At 39.7% G+C, this 27,559-nt stretch overlaps 1 protein-coding gene across 1 annotated transcript in view; it reads right to left on the bottom strand.

The window, feature by feature from the left end:
- Positions 1 to 27,314, bottom strand: part of celf2 (cugbp, Elav-like family member 2) — a 209,125-nt gene extending 181,811 nt beyond the window's left edge. The window contains exon 1 of the mRNA XM_052118476.1: positions 27,173 to 27,314. Coding sequence (XP_051974436.1) covers positions 27,173 to 27,225 — 53 coding nt within the window. The 5' untranslated portion in view covers positions 27,226 to 27,314. The remainder of the gene's footprint in view (positions 1 to 27,172) is intronic.
- Positions 27,315 to 27,559: the final 245 nt, after the last annotated feature.

Genomic DNA, 27,559 nt, shown 5'->3' with positions numbered 1-27,559 from the left:
ATCACCCCTCCTCACCCTTGCACACACAAACACGCTCCGTCACATGTACACATAATCTTGAGTTACAGCAGGTAAAACTGTAGATATCTGCCCTCTCCAGATGGAGATGACTTTAGATAAGCACTCTCACACATACACACACATGCACAAAAACACTCCCTTGGGAAAGTTTACATCACGGTTCAATGGATCTTGGCACAACACCTCTAGACATCACTGACAATGTGTGTAGCCGCTTCTTATCAACGCTTGTTTCTGGTCTACAGCCAACACTCACTTGACTTTACCAGTGCTGACATTTCTGTACCGCTCAGGCTGATCTGGGGTCAGATTTTCTACATCACTACCGATCTATGGTGTAAAGTATTCATGAGCAAAACTGATCTGAACACCACAGATTTCACCCTCCAGGCAAAGAGGAACCAGAGTACAGGTGCATTAAATCGGTTGGGACTTGGAATGACCATTAATAGTATAAATAAATACACTAGCCTAGTTCCTATAAACCTTAACCTAGGCAAACCTACGTAACTGCTATAGTTTAAAACCTGCAAATTGGCTTGCTTACTTGCATAAACTAACAAAGATTACAGTGAAGGATGAATTGTATCTAAAAGGTTGTTTAATCAATTCATGTAGTACCAAGATCATTTATATATATATATATATATATAATGCCAATACACTTCTTTAGTCATTCTAATTCAAATGGATTAGAATGATAACATTACATTTATAAGAATGAGATTAAGATTCAGATGGGTTCCGATTCAAATTAAATGAGAAAATATGCTATTATTACAGAATAGCTTTGTGTGAGGTACCTGAACCATTCTTGCATCTGTACTTTGACAGAACGTTGGCTGATTTTTTGCACACACACACACACACACTGCAGCACACTCAACACATACATCAACATGATCACATGGGAAATCATGTTCATTTACCCTGAAATCGACTCCATTCTGCAGAATAACTGGCAAGTAACATCCCTGATCAGACATTTTTGCATCAATTTAAACATGTTCACCTTTCTCTGTGGCGCTACTGAAAGGTAGACATTTCCCCTTAACAACCAATCCAGATTCGACCACTGGGGGCATTTTCCAAATTTCAGTAAGCAAATACAGATTTCAGCTGCAAAACTTTTGACCTCCTGTCACAGTTTGAGTTTACATTGTGATTAGTCTACATTGTTTATGAAAAAGGAGAAAGACCGAAGGGTGAAAGACCAAAATCTTTTAAACTGTTGGTAATGATTATGATCAAATAACATAAAAACCACAGTGATATCATAAACTTGACTTCTTTTATCCCTTTTACCCCTTCTTTTAGCTTTTTTATCCCCTTTTTCTCCCAATTTGGAATGCCCATTCCCACTACTTAGTAGGTCCTCATGGTGGCGCTGTTACTCACCTCGATCCGGGTGGCGGAGGACAAGTATCAGTTGCCTCCACTTCTGAAACAGTCAATCCGCGCATCTTATCTCATGGCTCGCTCTGCATGACATCGCGGAGACTCACAGCATGTGGAGGCTCATGCTATTCTCCACGATCCACGCACAACTTACCACATGCCCCATCGGGAGCAAAAACCCTTAATTGCGACCACGAGGAGGTTACCCCACGTGACTCTACCCTCCCTACCAACCGGGCCAATTTGGTTGCTTAGGAAACCTGGCTGGAGTCACTCAGCACGCCCTGGATTTGAACTCGCGACTCCAGGGGTGGTAGACAGCATCAATTCTCGCTGAGCTACCCAGGCCCCATAAACTTTGCTACTTTACCTCTAAATAACAGCATTTTTCAGGGTGATCCAGCTAATACACATGAGTATTTTTGAGTAAACAAACTACCGTTTGGTTCTTTTAACTGTAAGGTGGGAATACCAGCATTGCGATGCCTCTATCAATAAGGTGATTGGCTCTTCAAACTGTAAGGCAGGACATCAGGAGCCATATTTAGCATCACAATTTCTCCCATTCAAATAAGTGACCCATCTAAACCTTATAATGTCACTATCAGTTTCTCAAGTTTCTCAAGTTTATTAATCCTCCTGCTGTCTTTCACTCTGTCAGTAGTACGTCATCTTGAATTTCTAACCGTCACACAGACATTGACGATCTTTACGGTGTGTACAGTATGCTGAGTGTCAACACGCATTACACACAGTAAATTGGACACATATGCACACATGTGTAGTCACCGACATTTCAGATGTTGGTCTGCTGGACTGGCCTGAATACGGTTTATGGTTGAGTGTTTGGCAAAGCTGATGGGATGTGGCATGTGTGTGTAGGTGTGTGCGACAGGGTTTGATACGGATGGCTAATTGCTGTCCAGCTCACGAGAGGACAGCAGTCATATATTTCTCTCCGGATGCTGTCACCACGACGACCAGACAGAGATCTGCTCCCACTGGGAGTTATTACTTCAGCGCTCTACAACACACACTCACAATATATAAAATCTACAACCATACACACACAGGCACGCAAACACTCTTATAACCTCCCAGCTGCATAGCAAGCCATAGCTGTATTTCTCACACACCTTGTTCGGTCAATTTGTTGGAATATGTTGACATTTTTCCAAGCTATTAAAAACTCTTCAGTTTAAACGTTAAGTTATGGCATTACAGGTCCACTTTAAGTCAAACTAAATAAGCATGCAGCGAAAACTGAACTTTCAGAGCTATAGATTTGCTCTTCTAAAGGCTTTAATGAAATGTCACTCGCTTAATTTTGTGCTCTGGTTCATTTTAAACTAAAATCACCAGATTGAAGTCTCAGAAACATACACGCCAGCCTTCAGCACTCAAATTAAAACCGAACGGTTTGAAAAACCTCATATATGAGCACACCACAACTGTCTATTCTAATTTGTTTGTATTTCATGATCAGGATTTTGCTTAATTAAAAAGTGTGCAGAGAGGCGTGGCGCAAGCACCTGCTCCTGTCAGTAATAAAGTAGGTTTTTGCTAAAGTGCTGAAATCGCTGCTCTACAGTATATTACATAAAGCTTAATGGAATAGTTCACAGAAAAACAAATATTTTATCATAATTAATTAGCCCTAATTTTCTTTCAAACCCATATGACTTTCTTTCTTATGTTGACCACAAAGGAGAATTTGTGTTGTTTTGTAGTGCTAAACAATGCTAGTTTGCGAGCCGCTGTGAATGAAATTCTTGCACAGGTCTTAGGAATGTGCAACGGACGTCAAGATTTTTTACTGAAAAATTACTAAATATTTAGGGTTGTTATTACACCAAAACGCATTGTGTACCTGCAGAAGATATTGATATTTTTATTGTTATTTATTTATTTATTTTAAGCTTTAAAGTGAACCACTATCAACTGCCATTGTGTTGAAAAGACGTCCAGCGAAATTCATTAAAACTCCTCATTGGTTTTCCGCATAAGGAAGAAAGTACACGTGTTTGGAATGACATCAGAGATAGTAAATCCTGACAGAATTGATATATATTTTTATTTAACTATTACAAAGGCAGCCTTTAGCGGAAAAAGAAAACTATTTCCAGAAGAACGCAGAACAGTTGAGAACAAGCTAACGAAACCCAGGCGGAAAGAAACTGTAAAAACATTGCCAGGCTGATCAAAATCAGGGCTGGAGTACGAGGAAGGAGGGTGGAAACAAAAATTCAATATATTTTTAATCTCACGGATGTAATGTGATTGCACAGCTGCCGTAGGCTGCAGATTTCATAAGCCAGATCACATTTCAGACAGATGGGGTCGGGTGCTTGCGTTCCGGCCGATCTGTATGGCTCTGGGAGAAGTTAATGAAGGAGACAGAAACACAATGCCTCGTAATGAGTTTAATGCCTTCACCCAGGGATTCCTCTGCTGGCCCTTGGGGGCCCGGAGGGGCCAAATCATGTTAGAGTAAAGCGTCAATTGCTCCTTTCTCTTGTCAGGGTGAGATTGAAGACCAGGGGATGGCAGAAGACAGAGTCTGTTGGGTTTCTTTGTTTTTTGTTACGTTGCCTTGCAAGTGTTTACTCTGATTTAAGGTCAATGTTGGGTTTTTTCACCTCATCTAATGTCCTGTTCCTCATCCTGTTTGGTTATAACTAGGATGTTATTATGGTCACATAAAAAAATGGTAAGCGTGTTTAGAAGATTGCATTATCACTCCACTGATGGTTAGGTATAGGGGTGGGGTTTGGGTAAGGTTGTATGCGTATTGAAATATGCATTCCTGTTGACTGTATTACATAAAATACAAAAGTTTTGGCACCACTCTGTGGACTTTTCACCTGGAAACTGGATTTCACACATGCCCATATATTCAACAACACTTCCAGCTTCGGCCACTGGGAGCCGTCATTCAAATTCCATTGCGTTTCATTTGTTTTTCATATGTTTGTGCAGGTCTTTTCTTTTTCTGTCTTCTTGATGCAATTTCCTGCTTCTCCTCTTGTCTGCTCTGAAAAAAAAAAATGCTGTTCCTGCTGGAACAGCCAGATCACATCACTGTAAGGTGGCAGAAACAAGGAGGTGGAGATGGACCATTTGTAAAAAATGAATGGGAGAAATCACAACGCTCAATTTGGTGGCTATAGGAAAGTAAATCCTGCCTTTCAGTTACAAGAGCCAATGAAGTTGGATCATTTCTTAATAAAGTTATCAGGCTAAGCTCTCGGGATGGTGACCGGAAACAGTGCCGTTACCCCTGACAGTATAACTAATGTGCTGTCATGGACATGAGAGTGTTGAGGGCAGGGGAAATAAAGATCTGATTATTCTCCCAGAGCTTTTTCCCTGTTAAGTGGGGCATTTGCTGCAGTATGTGTGTGTGTGTGTGTGTGTGTGTGTGTCAGAGCATGTGAATGGAGTGGAGCGAGTTAAGAGTTGTTCAAAATTCATGAAATGAAATGAGAAAGAAATTAGACATAATTTCTTTGTCAACAATCTTGTTTATTTTTTTGCATCAGGTACAAAAAAATCCCTCTTCATAATGGCATATGACCTAATATTTCATGGCGCAAATAACAACTGCAACAACAAAGCCTTTATGTAGGCTACTTAAAAAAAAATAGCCTTGTTCTCTCTGCCCTATTTGGACATGACTATTTTATATGGGGACATGGGGTAATGTAACAGCCTAATTACCAGAACCTTTCAATTATTTTAATCTGGTGATAATAGTTCACGTCACTAATTTTGTACCCCATGCAAATTGAAATGCTGGTAAAACGCCAGTGAATCTGCTCCATTCCGCCTGTGAATCTGCACTACTACACCTGTGAACCCTTTAACTCATTGTTTCTAAAGCTCACCAAGTGTCTGAAGTGGATGTTGGTCATTGAGAATACACCAGAAAATGTAAGACGTGCTTCAAAACGCTGGCAGTTGCATTTGGACTGATGCATGAGAAACAAACGAGCATGATTTCTTTTGATTAGGAAAATTAGAAAAGGGCACAAGTGCTAATTTTGTGATTTGAGCAGAGTGAATGGGTAAAATTGTGTTGAGAAACTGCATTACATTGTTTATCCCATGCAAATCGACGGTAAGCCTTAAAGACGTCCATGATAACCTAATACAACTATTTAACTTTACAGACGTATGTCCGGGAATCTAATCTGTGTTTTGAACTGCCTCTGCGCTCTCACCTCACTGTAGTCTGTTGTTGGAATTGGCCCCTGTCACCATCAGCTCATGAATCACATGCTGCCTCATCTCTGATAATCCACTCTGTTTAAAATCTTGGACCTAATACAACCACCAACACCAGATATTTGTCGGTGTAGAAGCACATACGTACATATTAATATGACCTCACGCGAAATGTGGCACATTTAGTTTGGAACGTAAAGTGAGCGCCTTGTGAGCGGCTGCAGCGGGCTGCCTTACAAAAATGGAGAGTTCTGGCAAACTAGCCGTGAATTCGCCACTTATTATTTTCACATGCAAATGAGCTTTGTTGCCAATGGTTTGCTACAGGTTCACCGCTATCGGTGATGAGCTGCAAACTTCTGGCAAACATTTGCGGCGAACCGCAAGCTCATTTGTATGTGAAAATAATGAATGGGAAATTTGCGGCAAGTCTGTGGCAAGTTTTTTTAAGACATGCTCCTCGCTCAAATGTGAAATCCTGATCACTCCGCTCACATGCTCTGGTGTGTGTAGTACTTACAGTATATATAAAAATGCACATATGTATTTTAATATGATATAATAATGAATGACAGAAAATGAAATCTTTCATGGTGGTATGACTATTATATTTTCTCTCATTTCTCTACACATCAACATTCAGACCTAATAGTGATTCCTACTTGTTAATTATTAGCTTGTGAGAGTTTTAAGTGTGAAATGAATTAGTGAAGTATCTAGTAAGCCCTCAGATACACACACAGCAAAGGCTGTTATGGCAGTAATGGTGTTATTAAGTCAAATGGAGTGACAACACATGCTCTGGGCATGAGTAGCCCTGTGTTTTTGTTATTACTATGACAACTCAATGAGGAAATTGGGGAAAAAGAGGTCCCTTCTCTCCTGTTACATATGTAGACACAAACATTCCCCTCACACATATCCTGAACACATCTACCATATCGCTGTTTTTGTCACATGCCTCTCCCTTTACGAAAATTGAGAGTACATGGCAAATTTGCACTGATTATTTTCACATGCACAATTGTCCATTGTTGCCAAAAGTTTGCCGGAGGTTCACCACTACCGGTAAAGAGCTGCAAACTTCTGGCTAACATTTGCGCTAAATAAAAAGCTAATTTGCATGTGAAAATAACAAGCAGCAAATTTTGTAAGCACTGGCATGATCAGGTTACCCTGCCTTTATCTCTGTGTTTCGCTCAGTTTCTCCAACATTCCCTCTTTATCCCTCTCTTTCTCTCTGAAGGAGTTGGAGGGATGAATCCTGTCAGAGACTGAGAAAATTTACTGTGGTGTTAAACTCCAGCTGTGCTGTGGCTATCTGCTTTTCTCCCTGATAGAGCTTTAAAACCCTAAACTCATGACACATAAATTATCCTGGACTAGTTTAAGCCCAGCTTCACCAACACACACACACACACACACACACACACACACACACACACACACACACACACACACACACACACACACACACACACACACACACACACACACACACAATCCCCCTACACAACCATAAATAATAGGTTTCATCGGCTGCCAATTCTTCTGACAAAAAACATAGCTACATATTATGTTGTATTGTATTTTAGCATTAGCATTCAGTTGTCCTTATAGCAATTACACAAACACACACACACGCACATACATTCTCTTTCAAAAGTCGTGATGTTTTATAGGGCATGCAGGGGACATCCTTGTAAAAAATACTTCCAGCTGCGAGGTTCTGGGGATTATATTATCTGGGGGTGTATTTATGTGTTAGCATGTTAGCACAATACTAACTTACATGTGAATATCTCTCATTTCACTGGCCTTTCATGACAGAAACAGTTAAGCCCACACACTCTGTTCCTCTAGCTATTTCTCTTGTAAACATTTATGATTTCACTAACAAAAAATACCAAAAAAGTACCATGGCATTACCATGTTTTTTGAACATGTGCTGTATCATGGAAATACCAAGGTTTTTGGAGATGGTACCATGGTATTACAATGATTTTTGGTAAATATACCATGATAATACATAATGTTTTGGACATAAAACCATTGTACAACTTTGTATCTCGGAAATACCATGTTTTTGGAACATGAACAATGGCAGTTCCAAGGTTTTCCGAGATAATACCATGGCATTCCCATGTTTTTTGGACATATACATGGTAATACCATGTGTTTTAGGACATGTATTATGGCAATACCTTGGATTTGAACATATACTATGGTATTATCATGGTATTCTTTGAAGTACCAATGAGTTATATAAATATATGACAATCAGTACAATGGGATATACAGTATATGATACGTATATATGGGAAAGTAACATTAATTAGTTAATATTGATACCATCACTGTACCATTGTACCACCACATAACTTTCTTTTATAACCCCTTTAAATATTAACAGATGTTCATATCAGTGTAAGTCTCTGAAGACACATTAGACATCGATAAAGCAAAATTAGTTGGCTGGATTGTGGCATGTGTGTTTGTAAAGGTCATCTGAGACCAGACTGAGAGCAAATGTTACAGAGTACTCATGTAGCTTAACATCAGGCACATAATCACATGGACAGTACATGATTTGTGTCAGCATGTGTTATAGCAAGTGTGTATCCAATTCTGTGTGTCCTACAAGAGAACATGTGTATGCATATAGTGTCGTATATAGTGTCTACGTGTGCATGTAGGAATGTGTCTCACTATAGACAAAGAATGTCTCTATGTAGATAGTGTGTGTGAGTGTGTTCAAGATTGAAAAAGCTCACAATATTTGTGGGTCCAACATGTGTCAAACAGGACTGTTGTCTAGTCTAATGTCTAGTCAATGTTACTGCAACATTTTCAACCAAATTCCCATAACCTTTAGTGGCACAGTGGCCATTTTGGTATTTGTGGTGTAAATACTAGCAGATAAATGTAGTTAAAGAGTCAAATTAAATTGAAGCATATCATTAAATGTCCATCAAATAGCTAAATAACTCACAGCAGGGCCTGCAAACGAGTTTATCATGTCGAAAAAATTCTGTCAGTGTTGCAGAAACATATTCCATTAGTTCCAGACCTATTAAAAGGGCCGCACTTATCAAGGGGCAATTTTCTGTAGGCGGTTAGACACTTTGTAGTCTAACCAGGTTTCCTTTACGCTTAAAGAGTACCTAAACACACAAACCGGCCCACATAAACAGATAAACAGTATAAAGACGCACACACACAGCACTGGTTAATTGCGGTGGCTGGGAAAGCATCATTAAGTAAAAGCGAAGAAATACATTTCTTAATGCGACTTAGTAATGCCCGGCCAATCAGACGGCATCACAGGAATTAATGATGGTGCTTTTAGGTTTTACATGAGAACACATTTAGAGCGAGAACACTCATATACACACAAATAGAGCATCCCAAACGCTGCATGGATGCTGGGCCTGTCTTTCCTTCCTCTAGTTCTTTCAAACGGAGAGATGAAAGCAAGTATGGCAGGAAAGAGAGCGCATGCCAGTACTCCACTGCTCATCCAACACATTCTCACACCCCAACTCGTCACATACGGACGTTCGGGCAGGACCCCTTGGCGTCGCTTATCGACGCGCCGGGTGTACCTTTGGCGTCGTTTTACGACGCGTCCGGTTTCGGTTTTAAACATCAAAAAACAGTTGGGGGGCCATTGCAGCCTATTCCTTTTGATTGTTATTGATCGCGGTCTCGACTGTCCACCCGTTCGCGGCGTGAGCTTACCCGAGACGTGACATTTCAACGCTGCACGCTCCGGTTCGCGCAGATACTTACAGGGGGACCGCCCTGCGCATCGAAAAACGACGCCAAAGGTGTACCCGGCGCGTCAATATGCGACAAAACCACCCGAAGCGTCCGTACGTGACGAGTCGGGGTGAGAACGTATGCATGCACACTCTTTTACACACATTCAAACAAATGGGGGTAAAGGAATTAAACACAGAGTGAGATATTGGGATGGGTGGGTAATTTTTTAAACACAGAAATCTTATTTTATGAGTTTTGTGGCTTTTAGTTCATATCTGTTACCATTGAGGCCATTTACGTAAATGCTAATGAAAAAATAAAAATTTAGCCAATATATGCATTTAAAATGTACAGTCTTCTTCTTTTGTGAAAATGGACCAAAATATTAATGATTTGTACTTCATCTTATTCTACACAACTTTTAGTGCAATAAAATTAGAATGAGAACATCCCCTCCCCCAAAGACCACATCCACATTAATATGTTTTCCTAGTGAAAACGCATACATTTTGTTATGTTTACGCTTGTCATCCACACTGGAAATGTAAGCGCAGCGTAGTTCTAGCAGCTGTACATCATCGCACCATTAGCTGGGTAATTCCCAGCCAATCACATTTAAGCCGTTGCTTTATAAGTCTGCTCACAATCTATCACATTGCTGTTTCAGTGTCCTAACACGGCAACCTCCACCACCCCACCACCACCAGTTGAGTCCCGTCCTGCTCGGGGGTAGGCTCCTCGCCCATGCTTCCTATCTCCGGCAGGATATGACGGTTCAGAGTACAACTTCTTCTACGCCAAAGAGAGACATTACTTTTCTGTTTTATATTCATCAAATTAATGTCGCCTTAAATCTCACTCAAGTCTGCAAGTTTGCAGCACATTCACTAGTCATTATTTTCACATGCAAATGAGCTTTGCGGCAAACTCTTCATTGTCGCCAATGGTTTGCTCCAGGTTCACCACTACCGGTAAAGAGCTTCAAACTTCTGGCAAACATTTGCGGTGAATTGGAAGCTCATTTGCATGTGCAAATAATGAGTGGGAAGTTTGCAGCAAGTTTGTCAGAACTCTAGATTTTTTTGTAAGGAGAGCTTTTCGGAAACACACTCAATTACTGCGTACTTGACATTAATGACATTAGGAAACTGAAAATGAGGTTTCAAATGAAAATGGTTTAATGTGTATGTGGCCTAAACCATAAATACTATCTGCCACCGATTAGCATTAGCAAGATGCAAATAATGATTTGTTTTGCGGTTGTGCAAACTTCCATATTTTACTTCCTTATCCAACAATCAATTGGGTATGAAGGAGATGGCTAGAATTTCTTACATTTCTTAACTGCTTTCATCCAAGCAATATGTCAAGTGTGGTTTTGCTGAGCTTGACTGCTTATATTGACTGTTTAATAAAAAAGGAACAAATCATTTAATATGTCCAGGCCCAACTTCCAGTTTCAACATATATACAGTTATACAGTTATAACATAACATCAATGACAACAACAAAAAGGAGAAAAATCTGAGAAGTAGGTTTTAATAAGCTCTCAAGTCTAGATAAGCTGTCAAGATGAAACAATTGAGATACAGTATTAGAAATTATAGATATTACAGTATCTCATTTGTGATTTTTATTTCCAGTGGGTTGCCATGATGCTAATTACGGTCACATACATAAATGTGCAAAAACATACATCCCTGATGTTGCTTGTGTCTTGGATGTGTGACTGATTTTTTTAAAAATAGATGCAGTTAATAGATACAGCATGGTTGTGGCCTTAAAACAAACACACACACAAACTGTAGAGCTCTTGGGTTTTTGTCCCTGCAAGCAGCACTGCAAAGGTCATCCATGAGAATGATTATATAAACCCATCCTTCATCAAAGAGCCTCTCTCTTTTCCTTTTATCCTCTCTCTCTCCAACTCTCTCTCATACTCGCTCGACCTTTTTTTAGGTGAATGGGTCACGTCGGAGATCAGGTCATTACGAGAGCACAGGCAGAGAGAATTGTCATCTGGTCTGCTGTAATGTCATCCAAGGTTAGTTCTCATCTGTTTATCCCTTCTCTTACTCAACCCTTCTGGAACACAAGATTGTGTGTGTGTGTGTTTGATACATATGTAGGCAGATCACACCAAAATAATGTAATAATTAAAATGAAATTATTTTGATTTCATACAATGGTCTGGAGGCCCATAAGGCCAGAAATATACTCAAAGCAAATATGCAAACACGAATGCTTGGCCAACGCATTGTGTTGTCCTGATGTATATAATTATCAAGACTGATCTCACTGTGAATTTGTTGACAGTAGGTTGAATGTTCTTCTTCAGCGAGCTCTAGTTTCCAAGTTAAATGTCCACAGAGTGGCATCAACAGCCAGTTGTATTTTGGATATTGCCAAACCCTAACCCTAAACCTAATTTTAAGTATAAATGTAAACCTAGAGGGAACACAATGCTTCCTGGTTTTCATAGGACCAGAACTCATGTCCCTGTAGTGACATAGGAAAAGATACACACGTTTGAAATGATGTCTGCTGGGTATGGCGCTTGTTAGAAACATTTGTTACTGGAATATTTAGTAGCAATGTCAAGCTCCCATGTGATCATGTAGACTTAACATACATTCTTGCAATATTGTGGTTGTAAAAAACCTTAGTACACATGGTGGCGATAGCGTTTACACATTTGGCAGACACTTTTATCCAAAGCGACTTACAGTGCACTTACTACAGTGACAATCCCCCTGGAGAAACCTGGAGTTAAGTGCCTTGTTCTAGGACACAGTAGTGGTGGCTGTGGGGATCAAAACGGCAACCTTCTGCTTACCAGTTCTGTGCTTTAGCCCACTACACCACCACTCCATTCCATGTTTGGATTAACTTCAAATGGTAGCTAGCTATAGCTAAATATGTCAGCAACATTCTCTTCAAAGAGTTGCTCTGCCATAACAGAAGTTGACATGAAAGAGAAAACTGACCATGGAAAACAAACTGTGGTTGTTTTTTTTACATGTCAGTCAGGTGGCTTTTCCTGTCTTAGTGGGCAGTTCTTTGCTAGAATAAATGGACCACACTTAGCAAATAGTGAAAGTAAGACTCAGAAAGAACCATTTACCTTATAATTTTCATTTTCCACCAATCAAACGCATAATTTATACTTCTCTGCTACCATTGCAAAACAATCAAAAATCCTTTATGAAGCATCTTGTGGATGCTGTGCCAATCTTCTGCCATTGGTCTTGCCAAACTCAGATAATACTACCGATTCGATCTTCTCTATGGTTGCCAACGGCTCCCTCTCGGTGCTCTTAAGATTTGGTTAAGAGCGAACATGTCCATGATCCCACACTCTTGTACCTCTATCAGAGTGCAGTTACGCACCACATGCACCCATCATTCCTGTTAATGCCTACCCAAACATCCCCATAAAAATTACAAGCAGAAACACATTACTGGCAGAGCGCCCCATGTCTGCGTTTATTAGCCTATCTAGCTGGGTTTATATCTGATCATGCCATTGATCTAATGAGATCTCTTTATAGCCAATCAGGAGCACATCTCTTATGTGGCAATGGTCTGATCAAATTTATGGTCAATAACCAGCCCTTTAACGATGATGAGATGTGGGGTATGGGAGAGATCGTTTTTTTATTCTTTTGCTCCCAGATGCTTGGAAATCATTATGAGTGGTGGCCAGGTGCCCGGTCGGATGACTCTCCCTGGCCGAAACCGTTTCCAGCTCTCCAAAGGCTGTGCTCTGACCTGTGTGCCCAGAGCAAGGGCTTTTATAAGAGGCAAAGTGAGTGAGACGGTCCCTCAAGTCTGGACATTACCAGGGCTTCTCAAATCCTAATTATGGGGGGGGGAAGGTGTGGAATGAGAGTGGAGGGCTGCCAAAGCAGCCAAACCCGGGCCCCTTGTGTCCCATTACAATTACTGTTGAGAGGTACAAGCTTCCACACACACAAACTCATGGACGTGTTTGTACAAGCACACACACATGACTACAAACGTATGCAATCATTTTTCCCATACGTGCTTACACACACACACACACAATTACAGCACACTTCTACACTTTCATTCTCGCTCGTAATTGCAATAGCTCTGATGCATGCTCCCCACGGCCTTAACGGCACGCTTCCGTTTTCTCCAAAACTCACCCTCACAATCTCTCTCCCTTCTCTCTGTTACTTGAAAATAAACAGCAAATTTCTGAAATCTTTTAGCTTCTCTAAGAAAGACAAGGTGGTATGGCATGGGTGTTCACTTATTTACTTAGGCCTGAAACATCCTCTACGCAAGTTTGTATATTCAAATGCTTAAATGCGAAGTGCTAAAATGGCCATTTGCAAAATAAGCGTTTTGTTATGTGATGTGTTTTCAGGCATGGAAAATCTAAAATCGGGCACCCTTACAAAAAAAAATCTAGAGTTCCAGCAAACACCTGTGGTGAAAATTATTATTTTCACAGACAAATGAGCTTTGCCACAAACTCTTTATTGTTGCCAAAGATTTGCCATATAAGTGTTTGCCAGTAGGGGAAAACTGTCAATTCTTGCCAAAGGTTGACTGCAGGTTCACCACTACTGGTGAACAGCTGCAAACTTATGGCAATACTTTACGGAAATGTTTTTTTGTTTGTTGCAAATTTACCACATATTATCTCCAACTTTGTTGCAAGGGCATAACTCTGAGAACAAAGTGGAATATAGTTGCAGTTGTGCTACTGTTTCCAACAAAACGCTTGAAAATCTTCAAGATTCAATACCACGAACCTCTCAAGCTATGGCAAATCTAGCGATTGAGTCTTCCTCAAAAGAGCTGGCTATTGCAGCCTGTTACACAGTACTGGGGCACCATCTTAAACTAGGGGGTCACCACAAACTCCATCGGCTACCATTCCTTACACGTTATACATTATTCAAGGTCCCGACTTGAGGCAACATGAGTGGTTGAGACCATTGGTGATGGTTCAGCTTTATTGAGCATAGTTTTAATTAACGCAAATAGTGACTCAATGCTGATCAACGAGATCACACAGGAAATTGCCACTTTGCTACCGGATGTCCCGGCACCCTAAAAACGGCCCCATTTTGCCAAATTACTTTAAATTTGTCAAATTAATTTGTACTTTACTGGCGGTTAGGTTTAGGGTAGGGGTTTGGGGGTAGAGTAGTGGTGGTGATTTTGATTCATCTAACTGACTCGAGTCTTTTGAATCCATTCACCAAAAAAGATTAGTTCTGATTCGTTCATTGAACATTTCTGTAAATTACACATTTGCGCCTGTAAATGGCACCAAATTACCATCTTATACGTTTTGAACACAAAATCATTCACAACGAGAACAATTGTAATGATTTTTTATTAAAATTTGCATGTCAACAAACATCCTAAGAGACATGGAGCTTCTCCTCTTGTTCAGTCGAACAACAACTCCTCATTCACAAACGAGATGACTGAATTCATTCAGTTTGTTCATGAACGAAATGTCTGGTCTTGTTTAGACTCAAATGACTGACTACTGTTTCAGTAAGGGGCGTATTCGTTCATTGGGTCAAACCAGTGATATGCTCCATCATAGCCTGCTCGCAAATGCTAATGACTCGTGCTAATCAGACTCAGTCATTTAGACTCAAACGACCGTCTCAACTGGTTCAATGAAAAGGCATATTCGTTCAGCGGGAGAACTCAATGATATGCACCTTCACAGACTGCACTGGAATGCTATTGGCTCATGCTATAGTCAGTCTTTATAGCCATGAAATGCAGCAGAGCTTATTGGCTTCGAATGGGAGCGACATCAGTGAATGAGATATATGTGTCAGTGTATGGAGGTGAATGAGAACAATTCGTTCACATAAAACATTTTTTCAAAAAGACAGAATCGCTCACCAACGAAACATCACTAAAGAAAAGTTAATAAATTATGCATTTTGGTAAGCATAGAAAGATTTCAGCAGCAGAACCTTCAACCATCTGCCACCAAATGTACTTTGAGATCAGTCAGAACTAGATCTGTCAGAATTAACAAATTAACGAATGCGATTAATTTAAAACGTTTAACGAGTAAATTCTTTAAATCACAATTAACACATTTACCGTTAATACAACAAACACATGTTGGGATGGGCGGAACATTTGTAATGTGTCCACCCGGACTCATTACACTGACGCACACAACACACCAGAGCCCATCTACCATGGAAAGCCTACATGCTTGGCATAAAATAGCATAATGAGGCGGTACTGTTGTAACATGCTAGTTGACTGTTACACTCTCTCCTATTATAGGGCCGTGGAGGTTGTTATAGAAGAATCTCTGTGTAACCGTTGACATTTACGCACATACAAAACAGCGCTTTAGTAATAAAATGATGGAAAAAAGACCCCTTAATGCTATTTGATGTACAAAACAAGCCCAGATGGGACTTGTGATAAAAATCATGTACTGTTCAGCCTACGTATTTCACATTTTTACCACAGAAACACGTCTTAACTATCACCAAAATTCAGAATGAGATGTTTTTACGTGCAAACGCTCTTCATGTGGATTTCAAAGCGGTGCTGGTGTTTATGCCCTGATGCGATTCTTGATCGCAGCTTCACGATTGCTGTAACTTAGTGGATAGCCACAGTCTACTGGCAGTTTAATAGTGTGAAGGATAAGAGTTTAAGAGATTTAATGCCCATTGCAATGAAAACGCAACCTATGTGGAGACTAGTTCTTTTAATAAGTCAACCTCCCACTTGGACTTTGGGAAACATTTAATGTTACTTTAATTGGTGCTATTTTAGTGCATCTTTACACTGTGGAGGCTTTGTTTGTTAAATGTTAATAAAGCATTATATTGTTACATTTTGTTTTGTTTTAATTCCTCAGATGAAAATAAATGCATTTTTGACAGGTAAATATATACATTATAATTAGTGTAACATTTAAACATTTTCAAAATCTGCGATTAATCACAATTAAATTTAGTTTTTTTTTATTAATCGAAATATTATAATTTTTTTGACTGACAACACTAGTCACAACCTGTGCACCCTGACTGCCAGAAATTGCATAAAGCCAGCCAATCAGATTGAAGCTTTCCATTTTAAGAAAGCTCTTGCCATTTTTCTATGGACATGCTCTCTAAAGGTTGAGACTACAACCAAGGCAATTTAACCTGTGTATTTCACACACACAAATGTGTTTCATTTATTACAAGCACAACAATCACAAGTATTAAAAAGATTCTGACATTAATAACGATGATAATGTTGACCCCTGGAGATGAAGACAATGTGAATTCCCTGATGTCTCCAGGCTGGTGCAGAATGCCAGGAGAAGAGATTATAATGAGAGGAAAAAGTACAGAAAGTAAAAGATGAGAAAAATATTTAGCAAAAGTTTGATGATGAGGGTGACCATGCATGGCTGATACAGTCACATCAGTACGACATTAAGCCAGCGTAACCACGGAAACGCACGCGGGGATTATAACAAAGAGAGGGAAAAGCACTGAAGAGAAGAGAAGTAGAAATTAAAAGAGTGAAAATATGGCAGGGTGTTGCCTAGAATCCAGCTGCGCACATGTGTGCGTGCATGCACACAGCGTGCTCATTAGCGCTTAGCGATGACAGGAAACAGACATACTTGTCTTCCTGTGAAAGCAGAAAAAGCACAGTGTAAGCGTATGCTCTGATAGATTACACACACACACACGGTTTGAGCTCAGTCACCTGACATTCATTTAGAGCAAATCTCCACATAACCATCCAACAACAAATTATGTCACACTCAAACAAACACGTGCACACACTTCCGACTTTCACTGAACTCTCAGTTTTAACCAGACAGACAAGTAAAACTACTGCCATTACTGCTAAAACATAATCTACTCTCATATGTGGTACACCAAATGCAAACAAGGCCGCTTTTACACAAGAGCAAACCTTTGCTAGTTTGCCGTCAGAGTTTGGTTCGTTTGGTATGGAAGTGGTTTTCCGAACTCGGTTGAACTTCACCAAAAATGTTTGTTGAATGTAGAGCTTTAGTTGTAAATCCAAAGGTACAATAACTCCAATATCGCACTGAAACTGGTGCCTTCTCCTCCTGACCACAAACTGAACTTAATCTCCAGGGATTAAAAGCCACTGGGCCATACCAGGGGACAGTGTGTGTTTGTGTGTGGGATCTCTTTAATAAGTGTATGACCTGTCTAACTCTCAGCAGTGGAGTGAAACATAAAACACAGTACAGACAGACAGCCACAATTAAGATTAAACGCACACATAATACAGCTGGATTGTAGAACTTCCTGTGTGAGCTCTAGTTAATGTAAACGTGTTCACGAGCATGCACGCACGCACACAGTTCATAGTTGAGGTTAAGGGATGGAAGAGTTTGCAAACAACCAGTGAGGTAGAACAACAGAGGATAAAAAGAAAATTGAAAGAGTTGAGATAGAAGGGGGGGGTAGATACTAGACAGCACCATGTTCAGCTTAGTTCAGCTGTGTCGCTCTGAACAGAAAGAAAACGCATGAGGTACAGCATTACAATAACATGATATCGGTGACCAAACAGTAATGCATCAATATTACATATCACATCAAAATGATTTGTGTGACGGTTAAGAACACCATTAAATCAAATGTTGTGGCTTTAAGTCAGAAACTAACTTTTCCATTAAAGCGATCGTTCACCCAAAAATGACAATTCTCTCATCATTTATTCACTTTCATGCCATCACAGGTGTGTATGATTTTCTTTTGCTGAACAAAAACACATATTTTTGGAATTTCTTAGCTCTGTTTTTCCATACAATGCAAGTGAATGGTGACTAGACCTCTGAAGCTCCATAAATCACACAAAGGCTGCATAAAAGTAATCCACATGACTACAGTGGTTAAATCAATTGACTTCTGAAGTAATGCAATACCTATGGGTGAGAAACAGATTCATATTTCAAATCTTTTTTTTTTTACAAGGAATCTCCACTTTCACTTTCACATTCTGAAAGTGAAAGTGGAGATTTTAAGTAAAAAGTACTTAAATATAAATCTGTTTCTCACCCACACCTATTATATCACTTCTGAAGACATAGATTTAACCACTGTAGTCATGTGGATTACTTTTATGCAGCCTTTGTGTGATTCAGAGCTTCAGAGGTCTAGTCACCATTCACTTGCATTGTCTGGACCTACAGAGCTGAGAAATTCTTCTAAAAATATTTGTTTTTGTTCTGCAGAACAAAGAAAGTCATACACACCCGGGATGGCATGAAAGAGAATAAATGATGAGAGAATTTTCATTTTTGAGGGAACTACCCCTTTAAGGGGCAATATTGAGCATTTGAACCATGATGGGGCCCCGCCCACAATGACATCATGCAGGAAAGTATGTAGCGGGGTGGAATGGGTGCTGATGGAAATCTTGTAACCCTCAAGCGTGCCCCCTGTAGCCCCCCGTAAAAACCTGTGACTTTAACGCCAGTGGTCTGTCTTCTATAAAACATGTGGCAAAAACAGTGTTTACCATATTTGTCCGGCCTATTCATTCCAATCTTCTTGAACATGCCAACCTGTGTGTGTTTTTATGTGTAATTGAGCGAGAGAAAGACAGATTGTGAACTGACCCTTACCACAAACCCATTAAACTGTGTCGTAAAATCATAACAAATGATATTAGCATGTGGCCAAAGAAAGAATGCAAGCAAGGCAGAGAGAGAAACAGAGAGACTGTTTCATCCTGTGTATGTGTGCCAACTTTCTCTCCCAAAGCCAGCATCTGGAAAGACACTCTGTTTCTTTTTAATAAAGGAGGAACGGAGAAGTGTGTCTCTGTAAATATGCATGAGGCGACAGGAACCAGGCAGTTCAACAATAATCCAGCTCAGCTGTTAACAGAGAATTTTATGAAGCAACACACACACACACACGTATAAAAAAACATGTTGTGCTCATACACGGCAAAGAGTGGCAAATTATATTTTTCCACTACACATTTATTGTGTAATATTCAATGTTCCCATATGCTCCATGCTTTTGAAGTGAAACTAAAAACCCATACATTTCTTCAAAATATCGAAGTTTGAGCCCTGGAGTGTTTGCAAGTTTACTTGGCTATACTTTGGTGACAAAACTACCCAGACGTAAGCTTCTGTCTGTCAACGGTAAAAATGGTTAATTAATAAAGTAATTTATATATATATATATATATATATATATATATATATATATATATATATATATATATATATAAATAATGATAACAAAGCATGGAAAACATTTCCGGTAACCCTTTACAATAAGGCTGTGTTCGTTTACATTAGAGAAGTTGAGTTAGGCACTTACAATGGAAGTGAATGGGGCCAATTGTTTGGGGGTGAAAGACAGAAATGCGCAGCTTATAATTTTATAAAAGTACTTCTATCGGGAAGACACGCAGGCTTGAGTGAGGTTTAAGATGACATTTATTTGATGAATGTAAAACAGAAAAGTAATGTCTCTCTTTGGCGTAGGCCCCTTCTGGCGGTCCGAGGGAGTTGTACTTGGAACCGTCGTATCCTGCCAGAGATAGGAGTCAGGGGCGAGGAGCCTACCCCTGTGCGGGACAAGGCTAAACTGGTGGTGGTGGGGTGGTGGAGGTTGCAGTGTTAGCACACTGAAACAGCAATGTGATAGATTGTGAGCAGACTTATAAGCAGTGGCTTACATGTGATTGGCTAGGAGTTACCCAGCTAATGATGTGATGATGAACAGCTGCTAGTCTTCCCGCTAGAACTACGCTGCGCTTACATTTACATTCATTCTTCTGTTAAAACTTGTGTATTTTTTAACCTTTCTTAAAATCATTGTTTTTACAGTCACTTTACAGTGTTTCGTTGTCATGGTTATAAATTTGTAAAATTATAAATGTACACAGAAAAGGTTAGTAAGTGATTTTATTACACTAAAATCATGGTAAAAGACATATTTATTACATCATGTGACTATACTTCTGAAACCCCACTGACTTACATTGTAAGTGCCTCACTATAACCCAGATTTTTGACATACTGTATACTAAAACATTTGACAACATTAAATGTTGAATATTTTAAGATTAGGTAATGCATCATTAACTTACATAAACAAACAATAAATACAAGTATTTTGATGAATGAACATTAACCAAGATTAATAAATGCTGTGAAAAATCATTATTTCTGACTATAAATTCTGATTGAATGAGACATGTTTGATGCTGTTGTAAAACATACCTGTGTCCACACAATATATGTGAAGGCATACTCTAAGTTGCATACTCTAAGTACATTGTTTGGCTATTGTAAACAGCCTACAATTAGGCTAATGAACTATATTACATGCTAGAAGAATTCAGCCTCACATCATGCCTAAAAACACCCGTTACAAATGAGAAAATAATTGCACGGCCTGTTAGGGTTAGTCCATATAATTAGCTTTGGAAAAAAATTTATAAATTAGAAGCCAGGTAAATGTGTGCGTGTACATTTGTGAAGGGAGTGGGGGCCTACTCTGACAATGAGGTGAAACATCCATGTGATGGTTACATGTGTGCGTGTGTGCGTGTGTGTGTGTGTGTGTGTGTGTGTGTGTGTGTGTGTGTGTGTGCTTGTGTGTGAGAGAGAGAGAGCTCTATGAATAGTTCCTGAAGTGCTCTCCTCATATAGCTGCAGCACATTTTCTCCTCTCTCAGAGTCGGCGTAGGAGGAAACCAGCACTGATATGCCTCTCTGGATTTCAACCTTATCATAGAAAACTGCCTACACACAGAGAATGAGAGAGAGAGAGAGAGAGAGAGAGAGAGAGAGAGAGAGAGAGAGAGAGAGAGAGAGAGAGAGATGACAATAGACTCTCTCTCTCTCTCAGACATTCAGACACTCGGACCGGCTTTAATCACGCTCATTCAGCACACACTGAAAAGAGTCTCTGTCCTGAGCCCTGTGCTCTCCTACAGCTTAAATAATGCACCACACACACACACACACACACACACACACACACACACACACACACACACACACACACACACACAGAATCTCATTCAAAATCTTGTGACCATTTGCCAATTGCCTCAAGCAGCCAAATATGGGTACAAATCCTGGTTACTATCTCACACACATATACACACGAATAAAATGCAGAATTGTTAGGAATACAAAAGTACACCACCATCCAATGAGGCTGATGCAGAGAACATTATGAATAAGAGGTTGCTCTTTCATAGCTCACAAGACTTAACATTAAAATAGATGCAAATGAGACAATTGTTGCCATACAGTATGAGCACAGAGCTATAAAATGAATGTGGATAGCATAGATCAGCAAACTTAGTCTTGAAATGCTTCATGAGAAATGTCTGAGTTCATATTAAGACTTTGTATAACAGACTGTTATCTTGGCAAATCGGAGCACAGTTTGAGATATTGTTGAGAACCCCCCTCCTTTTTTTCTCTGACCCATCTCTTTTCCATATTTAACTCTCTCACTCTCTCGCCGTCTCATTCTTTCTAGTGTCTATTGTTCTGTCTGCCTACATCACCCCCTCTCTCTCTCTCCTTCTGCTGTAATTGTGATGGGTGAACTGGTAATTATAATTACATTCTCTAGGTGAAGTGTGTATGTGTCTGTATGGTGGGGGTTTGTATTCAAGGGGTGCGGACCCATTTAGGTAGCTCACGTAGTCTCAGAAAATGTCAGACTGTTGAACAATATTGGTCTCTCTCTCTCTCTCTCTCTCTCTCTCACATCTTTTCATCATTACCATGAGCTTTCAAAGGACCAGAGCACACAACTAACCAAATAAATACAATAGATATACTGTACACTCACAGGAACACATATTTGTATGTATTTTATCTATTGTTATCTCTAGAGTACACCAAAGTTGACTACATATTGTAAGATGGATGGATGGATGGATAAGATGGATCAGACAGACAGATTTATACACTATTACACATTTTGAATATGCTGATGTTTATATAGTTAATGATTTGTCAGTTTGTTGTCACTTTGTGTCCAGACCTGTGCAGTAGGACTGATGCGCATGGCCGTAAGTGTGTGTGTGTGTGTGTGTGTGTGTGTGTGTGTGTGTGACGGTCACAGGTGGAGAGATCAGAGCGGAATGCCGTTCATCTGTGACGCCCGTCTGTGTGCTAGTGTCTGCAGCCAGCCGCTAATGCTGGAGATCAGGGACAGGCTAACAGCATGAGCCACCCACCCACACAAACACATATTCACACGCAACCACGCACTCACACACACACACACACATGCAGAGAGAAAAGCCTCTCAGCCAGATAATTACTGATGCATCCTGGGCAGAGGCTTAAGCACATACTCGTAGCAGTTGCCGCTAACAGCGTTCATTAAAACCAACGCTGTAAAGGTCAAAGGTCACCCGCACCATTGCCTCTCCAGCGACTCTCATCACAGCAACTCTCAATCTCTCTTTCGCTCTCGTTGGCCTGAAAACAAGCTGTTTTCTCTCTTTGACAAACAAGAGGAAGACATAAGAACGTAAAAACAAATAGGAATACGAGTTTACTTGCCATCGGGCACGAGAACACTGAATCGCGTGTTTAAATCTGCCTCTAATCAAATCATCTCCCCTGCCTGCTTCTCTGCTAATTCAATAAGAGCAACAACTTGTCATTGTTATTTAAAGTAATTTTCAATGTAATCAAGTGGTATTAATAAGCATGCTGCCTCTCATTACCGACTCAACCTGCCTTCCGAAGCGCACCGAGCATGGTGTGTGTGTGTGTGTGTGTGTGTGTGTGTGTCAGTGTGACAGAGAGACTGTTGAGTGGCTGTATGTGTGTGTTAGAGCATTATGCATGTGCTCATGACTCATTGTGTGTGGGGGGGCATGAGTTCCATGGTATTTTTGTTCTTGTTGCTTGCAGTTACAGAACTGAGTTGCTGCATCTCACTGTTTCTTTCTCTCTAACACATCTACAAAAAAGTTTGAGAATGGTGAAGACATTATTAAGAGAATACACACAATCACACGTAGTAGAATCAACAATATTAAACATTATAAACACAATATTATCGCTTTCTTGCTTGAGGTCATGGGTTCGATTTCCAGGGAAGGCACATACTGATAAATGTACACCTTCAATGCACCGTGAAAGCGTCTGCTAAATTCATAAATGTACAAAACATATGCATGCAACATATTCCATGTATCGTTCACACGCTGTCCTAGTGACAATGTATCAAGCCCAGTGTTCTGACGGAAAAGCGGGATCAAGACGGATCTAAGCCTATAAAAGAAATGTAGCTCGACAGAAATTGCCACTGCAAGGATAATAATAAAAAAATATTTGTCATTGCGATGCATCATTTTCAAATGAAATCCAAAACGCTACATTTGAAACGAAACTACACGGACATTATTGCAAGCTGAGAGTGCAGCGGCATTAATTCGGTACAAACTTCAGCAAACTGTAAGGAAGTGCAGATGCTGCAGTGTTCGTTTGAGTTGCCCGTCAGATTTGGGTCTAGGAAAATCTACTTGATAGGTAACATAAAAGCTGTTTATTTCCATATCTAGTTTTATCTGCTCACCTTCTCTGTTTTCTAAGACTTTACTCAAAATAAGGATGACACAAGAAAGTAGTCTGAACTAAAGGAAACATAATGAGAAAGTTAATTGGATGCAACACAAACACACACAACGAGTGTATGCTCATTAGACGACAGTGTTCTGGGTTGTCTAGTGGCATCATTAGGCTGTAAAGAATGCTGCTGAGTGGCCTAGAGCCACAATAGAAAGAAAGAAAGAAAGAAAGAAAGAAAGAAAGAAAGAAAGAAAGGAAGGAAACAGAAGGAAAGGTAAGGAAAGGAAAAGAACATTTATGAGATGGAAAGGAGAGGAAAGGGAAAAGTGAAAAGAAGGAATATGATGGTAAGAAAAGAGAAGGAAATGAAAATGAAGGAAATGAAAAAAAAAGAATGAAAAAATGATAAGGAAGGAAAAGATGTCAAGGAAAAGACAAGGAAAGGGAAGAGATTGGAAGGAAAATAAAAAGGAAAGGAAAGAGATGGAAATGAAAAGAAAGGAAAAGGAAGTCAAAAGAAAAGGAAATGAGAATAAAAGGTATGAGATGGAAAGAAGAAGAAAGAGGAAAAGGAAATTTATGGTGAGAAAAGCAAAAGAAAAATAGAAAAGAAAGGAGACAGGTAGAAAGGAAATGAAAGAAAACATTAATTCATATAAAAATGGAAAGGAAAAGAAAAGGAATTGGAAGAGAGGAAAAGGAAATGGCTGTAAATGAAAGGAAAAGTAAAAGGAAGTCAAAAGGAAAGGAGAAGAAAATGTATGAGAGAAAAAGGAGAGGAAAGGGAAAAGGAAGAAGGAAAGAGATGGTAGGAAAAGGAAAAGAACAGGAAGAGATGAAATGGAAAGGAAAAGGAAATGAAAAGAAAAAGGGAAAGAGAAGAGAGGGAAAGGAAAGTGGAAAAAAGGTACGAGATGGAAAAAGACAAAAGGGAAAAAGGAAACTGAAGGAAATTAAAGGAAAAAAGGAAAGAAAAATTACAAGGAAAAGGAAAAGATGTAAAGGAAAAGAAAAAGCATGGGAAGAGATTGAAAGGGAAGGAAAGGAAAGAAGGTCAAAAGAAAAAGGAAAGGAGAAGATATGTATGATGGAAAGGAGAGGAAAGGGAAAAAGGAAAGAGATGGTAAGAAAACCAAAAGGAAAGAGACAGAAGGAAAGGAAATTGAAGGAAATAAAAAAGGAAAAGATGGAAAGGAAAAGGATGAGATGAAAAGGAAAGAGAAGGAATGTATATGAGAAGACAGGAAAGAAAAGGAAAGTGAAGGAAAGACATGGAAGAGGAAGAGATGAAAAGGAAATGAAAGGAAAGATAAGGAAAGGACAATGACAAATATGACAAATGGACGATGAAAGATATGGCATCACATTGAGCTGGTGTTTATGGAGACAGTCGCGGCACCTGCTCCTCTGGCTAATCTAGACCCTCTACACTATTAAAGGAAGGAAAGACAAATAGCAATCCATCACACATCCTCCCCCATCAGCCCTTTCTATCTCTCTCTCTGAACAGAAGATCATGCCCCGGAGAGCTCTGGAAATCTGAAACCACGATTGTAGATTGGAGTATCAGTTGGAAAGAAAGAAATGGAACATACTCACTAATAGTGCCATATTGATCGGGAAATGTCTACTTAAATGCAGCGGTAGCCTGTCACAGGACTGACACATTAAGACTATTAAAACCAGACTGTATATGTGTGTCTCAGTGTGTACATGTCTTCAATATGCACGAGGGGCTTTACGATATTCATTTCAACTGAACAAGGAAAATTCCAGAACATACAGTACTTATGTATCTTTGCAAGTGCACATTTGAGTACATGTGTGTGCGTTTTAGTGCATTCTGAGCTGTGGCCTGTTTATCAGAATAATAACTGACCAAAAAAATAACACTCCTTTAGAGAGAGCACAGCGAGTCATCTTTATACCCTTGATCTATTTTCATAATTCAGTGTGGAATACAGCGGCGCCCCAATTTACAACAACCCAGAATCCTGAACTATATCGGAGTATTTATAGGCTGCACTTCATACCCTCATTTATAACCTTTTAAACTGTATTACAAATATGTTTGGGGAGGTTTTCTTAAAGTGACATTAGAAGTACATTGTGCACCCAAAGCATTTTGAAATGTCATTATGAATTCAAAAACTGACTATATAATTATTTTCATATTTTCTAGATGAGCATTACGATGGTGAATAACTTTCTAAAGGTTATTTATATATAATATAATTTTTTTATTCATATTTATCTTGTTTTTCTTTTTTAGTCATAAACGTGTGCCGGTTTACGAGAACTTATACGGAACGATGAGACATCAGGACATGTTTTCTGTGGTTTCAGTTGCACTTCTTTACTTCCTCAAAATAACAGAACTGACTTTAAACAATAGCTGTGACTCAAAGTCTAGTGAGCTGTCTACCAGACATACCTTCTGGGCACTTCGATGTATGTCTAATGCCCAAATTACAAAAGAATGTCCAAACATAATTGTTAGGGTTAGATGTCAACTGATTAGCCATAATCATGCCCAAAAATACTGCCTAGGTAGTCAGCTCACAAGGTTTTCAGAATCACTTAACCAACATCTAAAAGATCTAAAGTGCATTTAACTAAGGAAACAGGAACAAACCAACATTAAAGACGCAAATGTATTTGCGCAACGGCTTGTGATAGGTGCGCAACACCATGTGCCATATCGGAAACCCTTTGGAGATCTTTTTAAAAAAAGAAGAAAGTAATACATATAAATATTTAAAGTGCATTTCTGAACAGTCGTGTTCTTTCTGTGTAAATGTGTTAGCGATGCGCTCTCAGCATCAGCACCATCCCGCATCACAGATGAGCTGCGACGCGCCCGTCCGCTATTCCTCCATGTACCGGACCCGTTCACTTCTGTGCCATCACACTTCCCGGAGTGTTCTGGGAAGGGGTTTGGTCCTTCAAAGGGTTAACGAGACACTCCGTGCGTCAGACACATGACAGTGTATATGAGAACTCTACCAAAAAAGTTCCCACACACTTTTCGACCCGAAATGTCTGTCTACATTCGGTGTTGGAGTCGAGGAGAGCGCAACACAAGCGCGTCTTCAGCCCCACCGTCACCGCGGAGAGATGGAGGCACTCGGTGCTCTCCGCATGCACGCTCGCATCGGGTCTTACCTTAACACGTTCCAGCTCTTGATAGGGTCCAGGTCTGAGATTATAGAGACCATGCTTGAGGCAGCTCGGGCTTTGCTCGGACAGAATGCGGCTGATAGGAGTGAGTGAGTGAGTGAGCGCTGTTACTCCGACTGTCTTTGTGCGCTGCTCTGAGTCTGATAACTGCTGAGAAGCGGCTCTCTTTCCTCCGCCCCTCACAATCACTTCAGCTCTGCCTCTGTCTCTCTCTCTCGCTGCCTCATTTTTATTAAACTCCGTGTAGAATATACTAATCAACAATTCAACCATTCTATTCTATTGTAATATAAGACTCAATATATATATATATATATATATATATATATATATATATATATATATATATATATATATATATATATATATATA

This window comes from Xyrauchen texanus, chromosome 45, assembly GCF_025860055.1.
Source record: "Xyrauchen texanus isolate HMW12.3.18 chromosome 45, RBS_HiC_50CHRs, whole genome shotgun sequence".
NCBI lineage: Eukaryota > Metazoa > Chordata > Actinopteri > Cypriniformes > Catostomidae > Xyrauchen > Xyrauchen texanus.
Note: the sequence above shows the minus strand (reverse complement) of the source record. Positions and strands in the feature narration are given on the sequence as shown.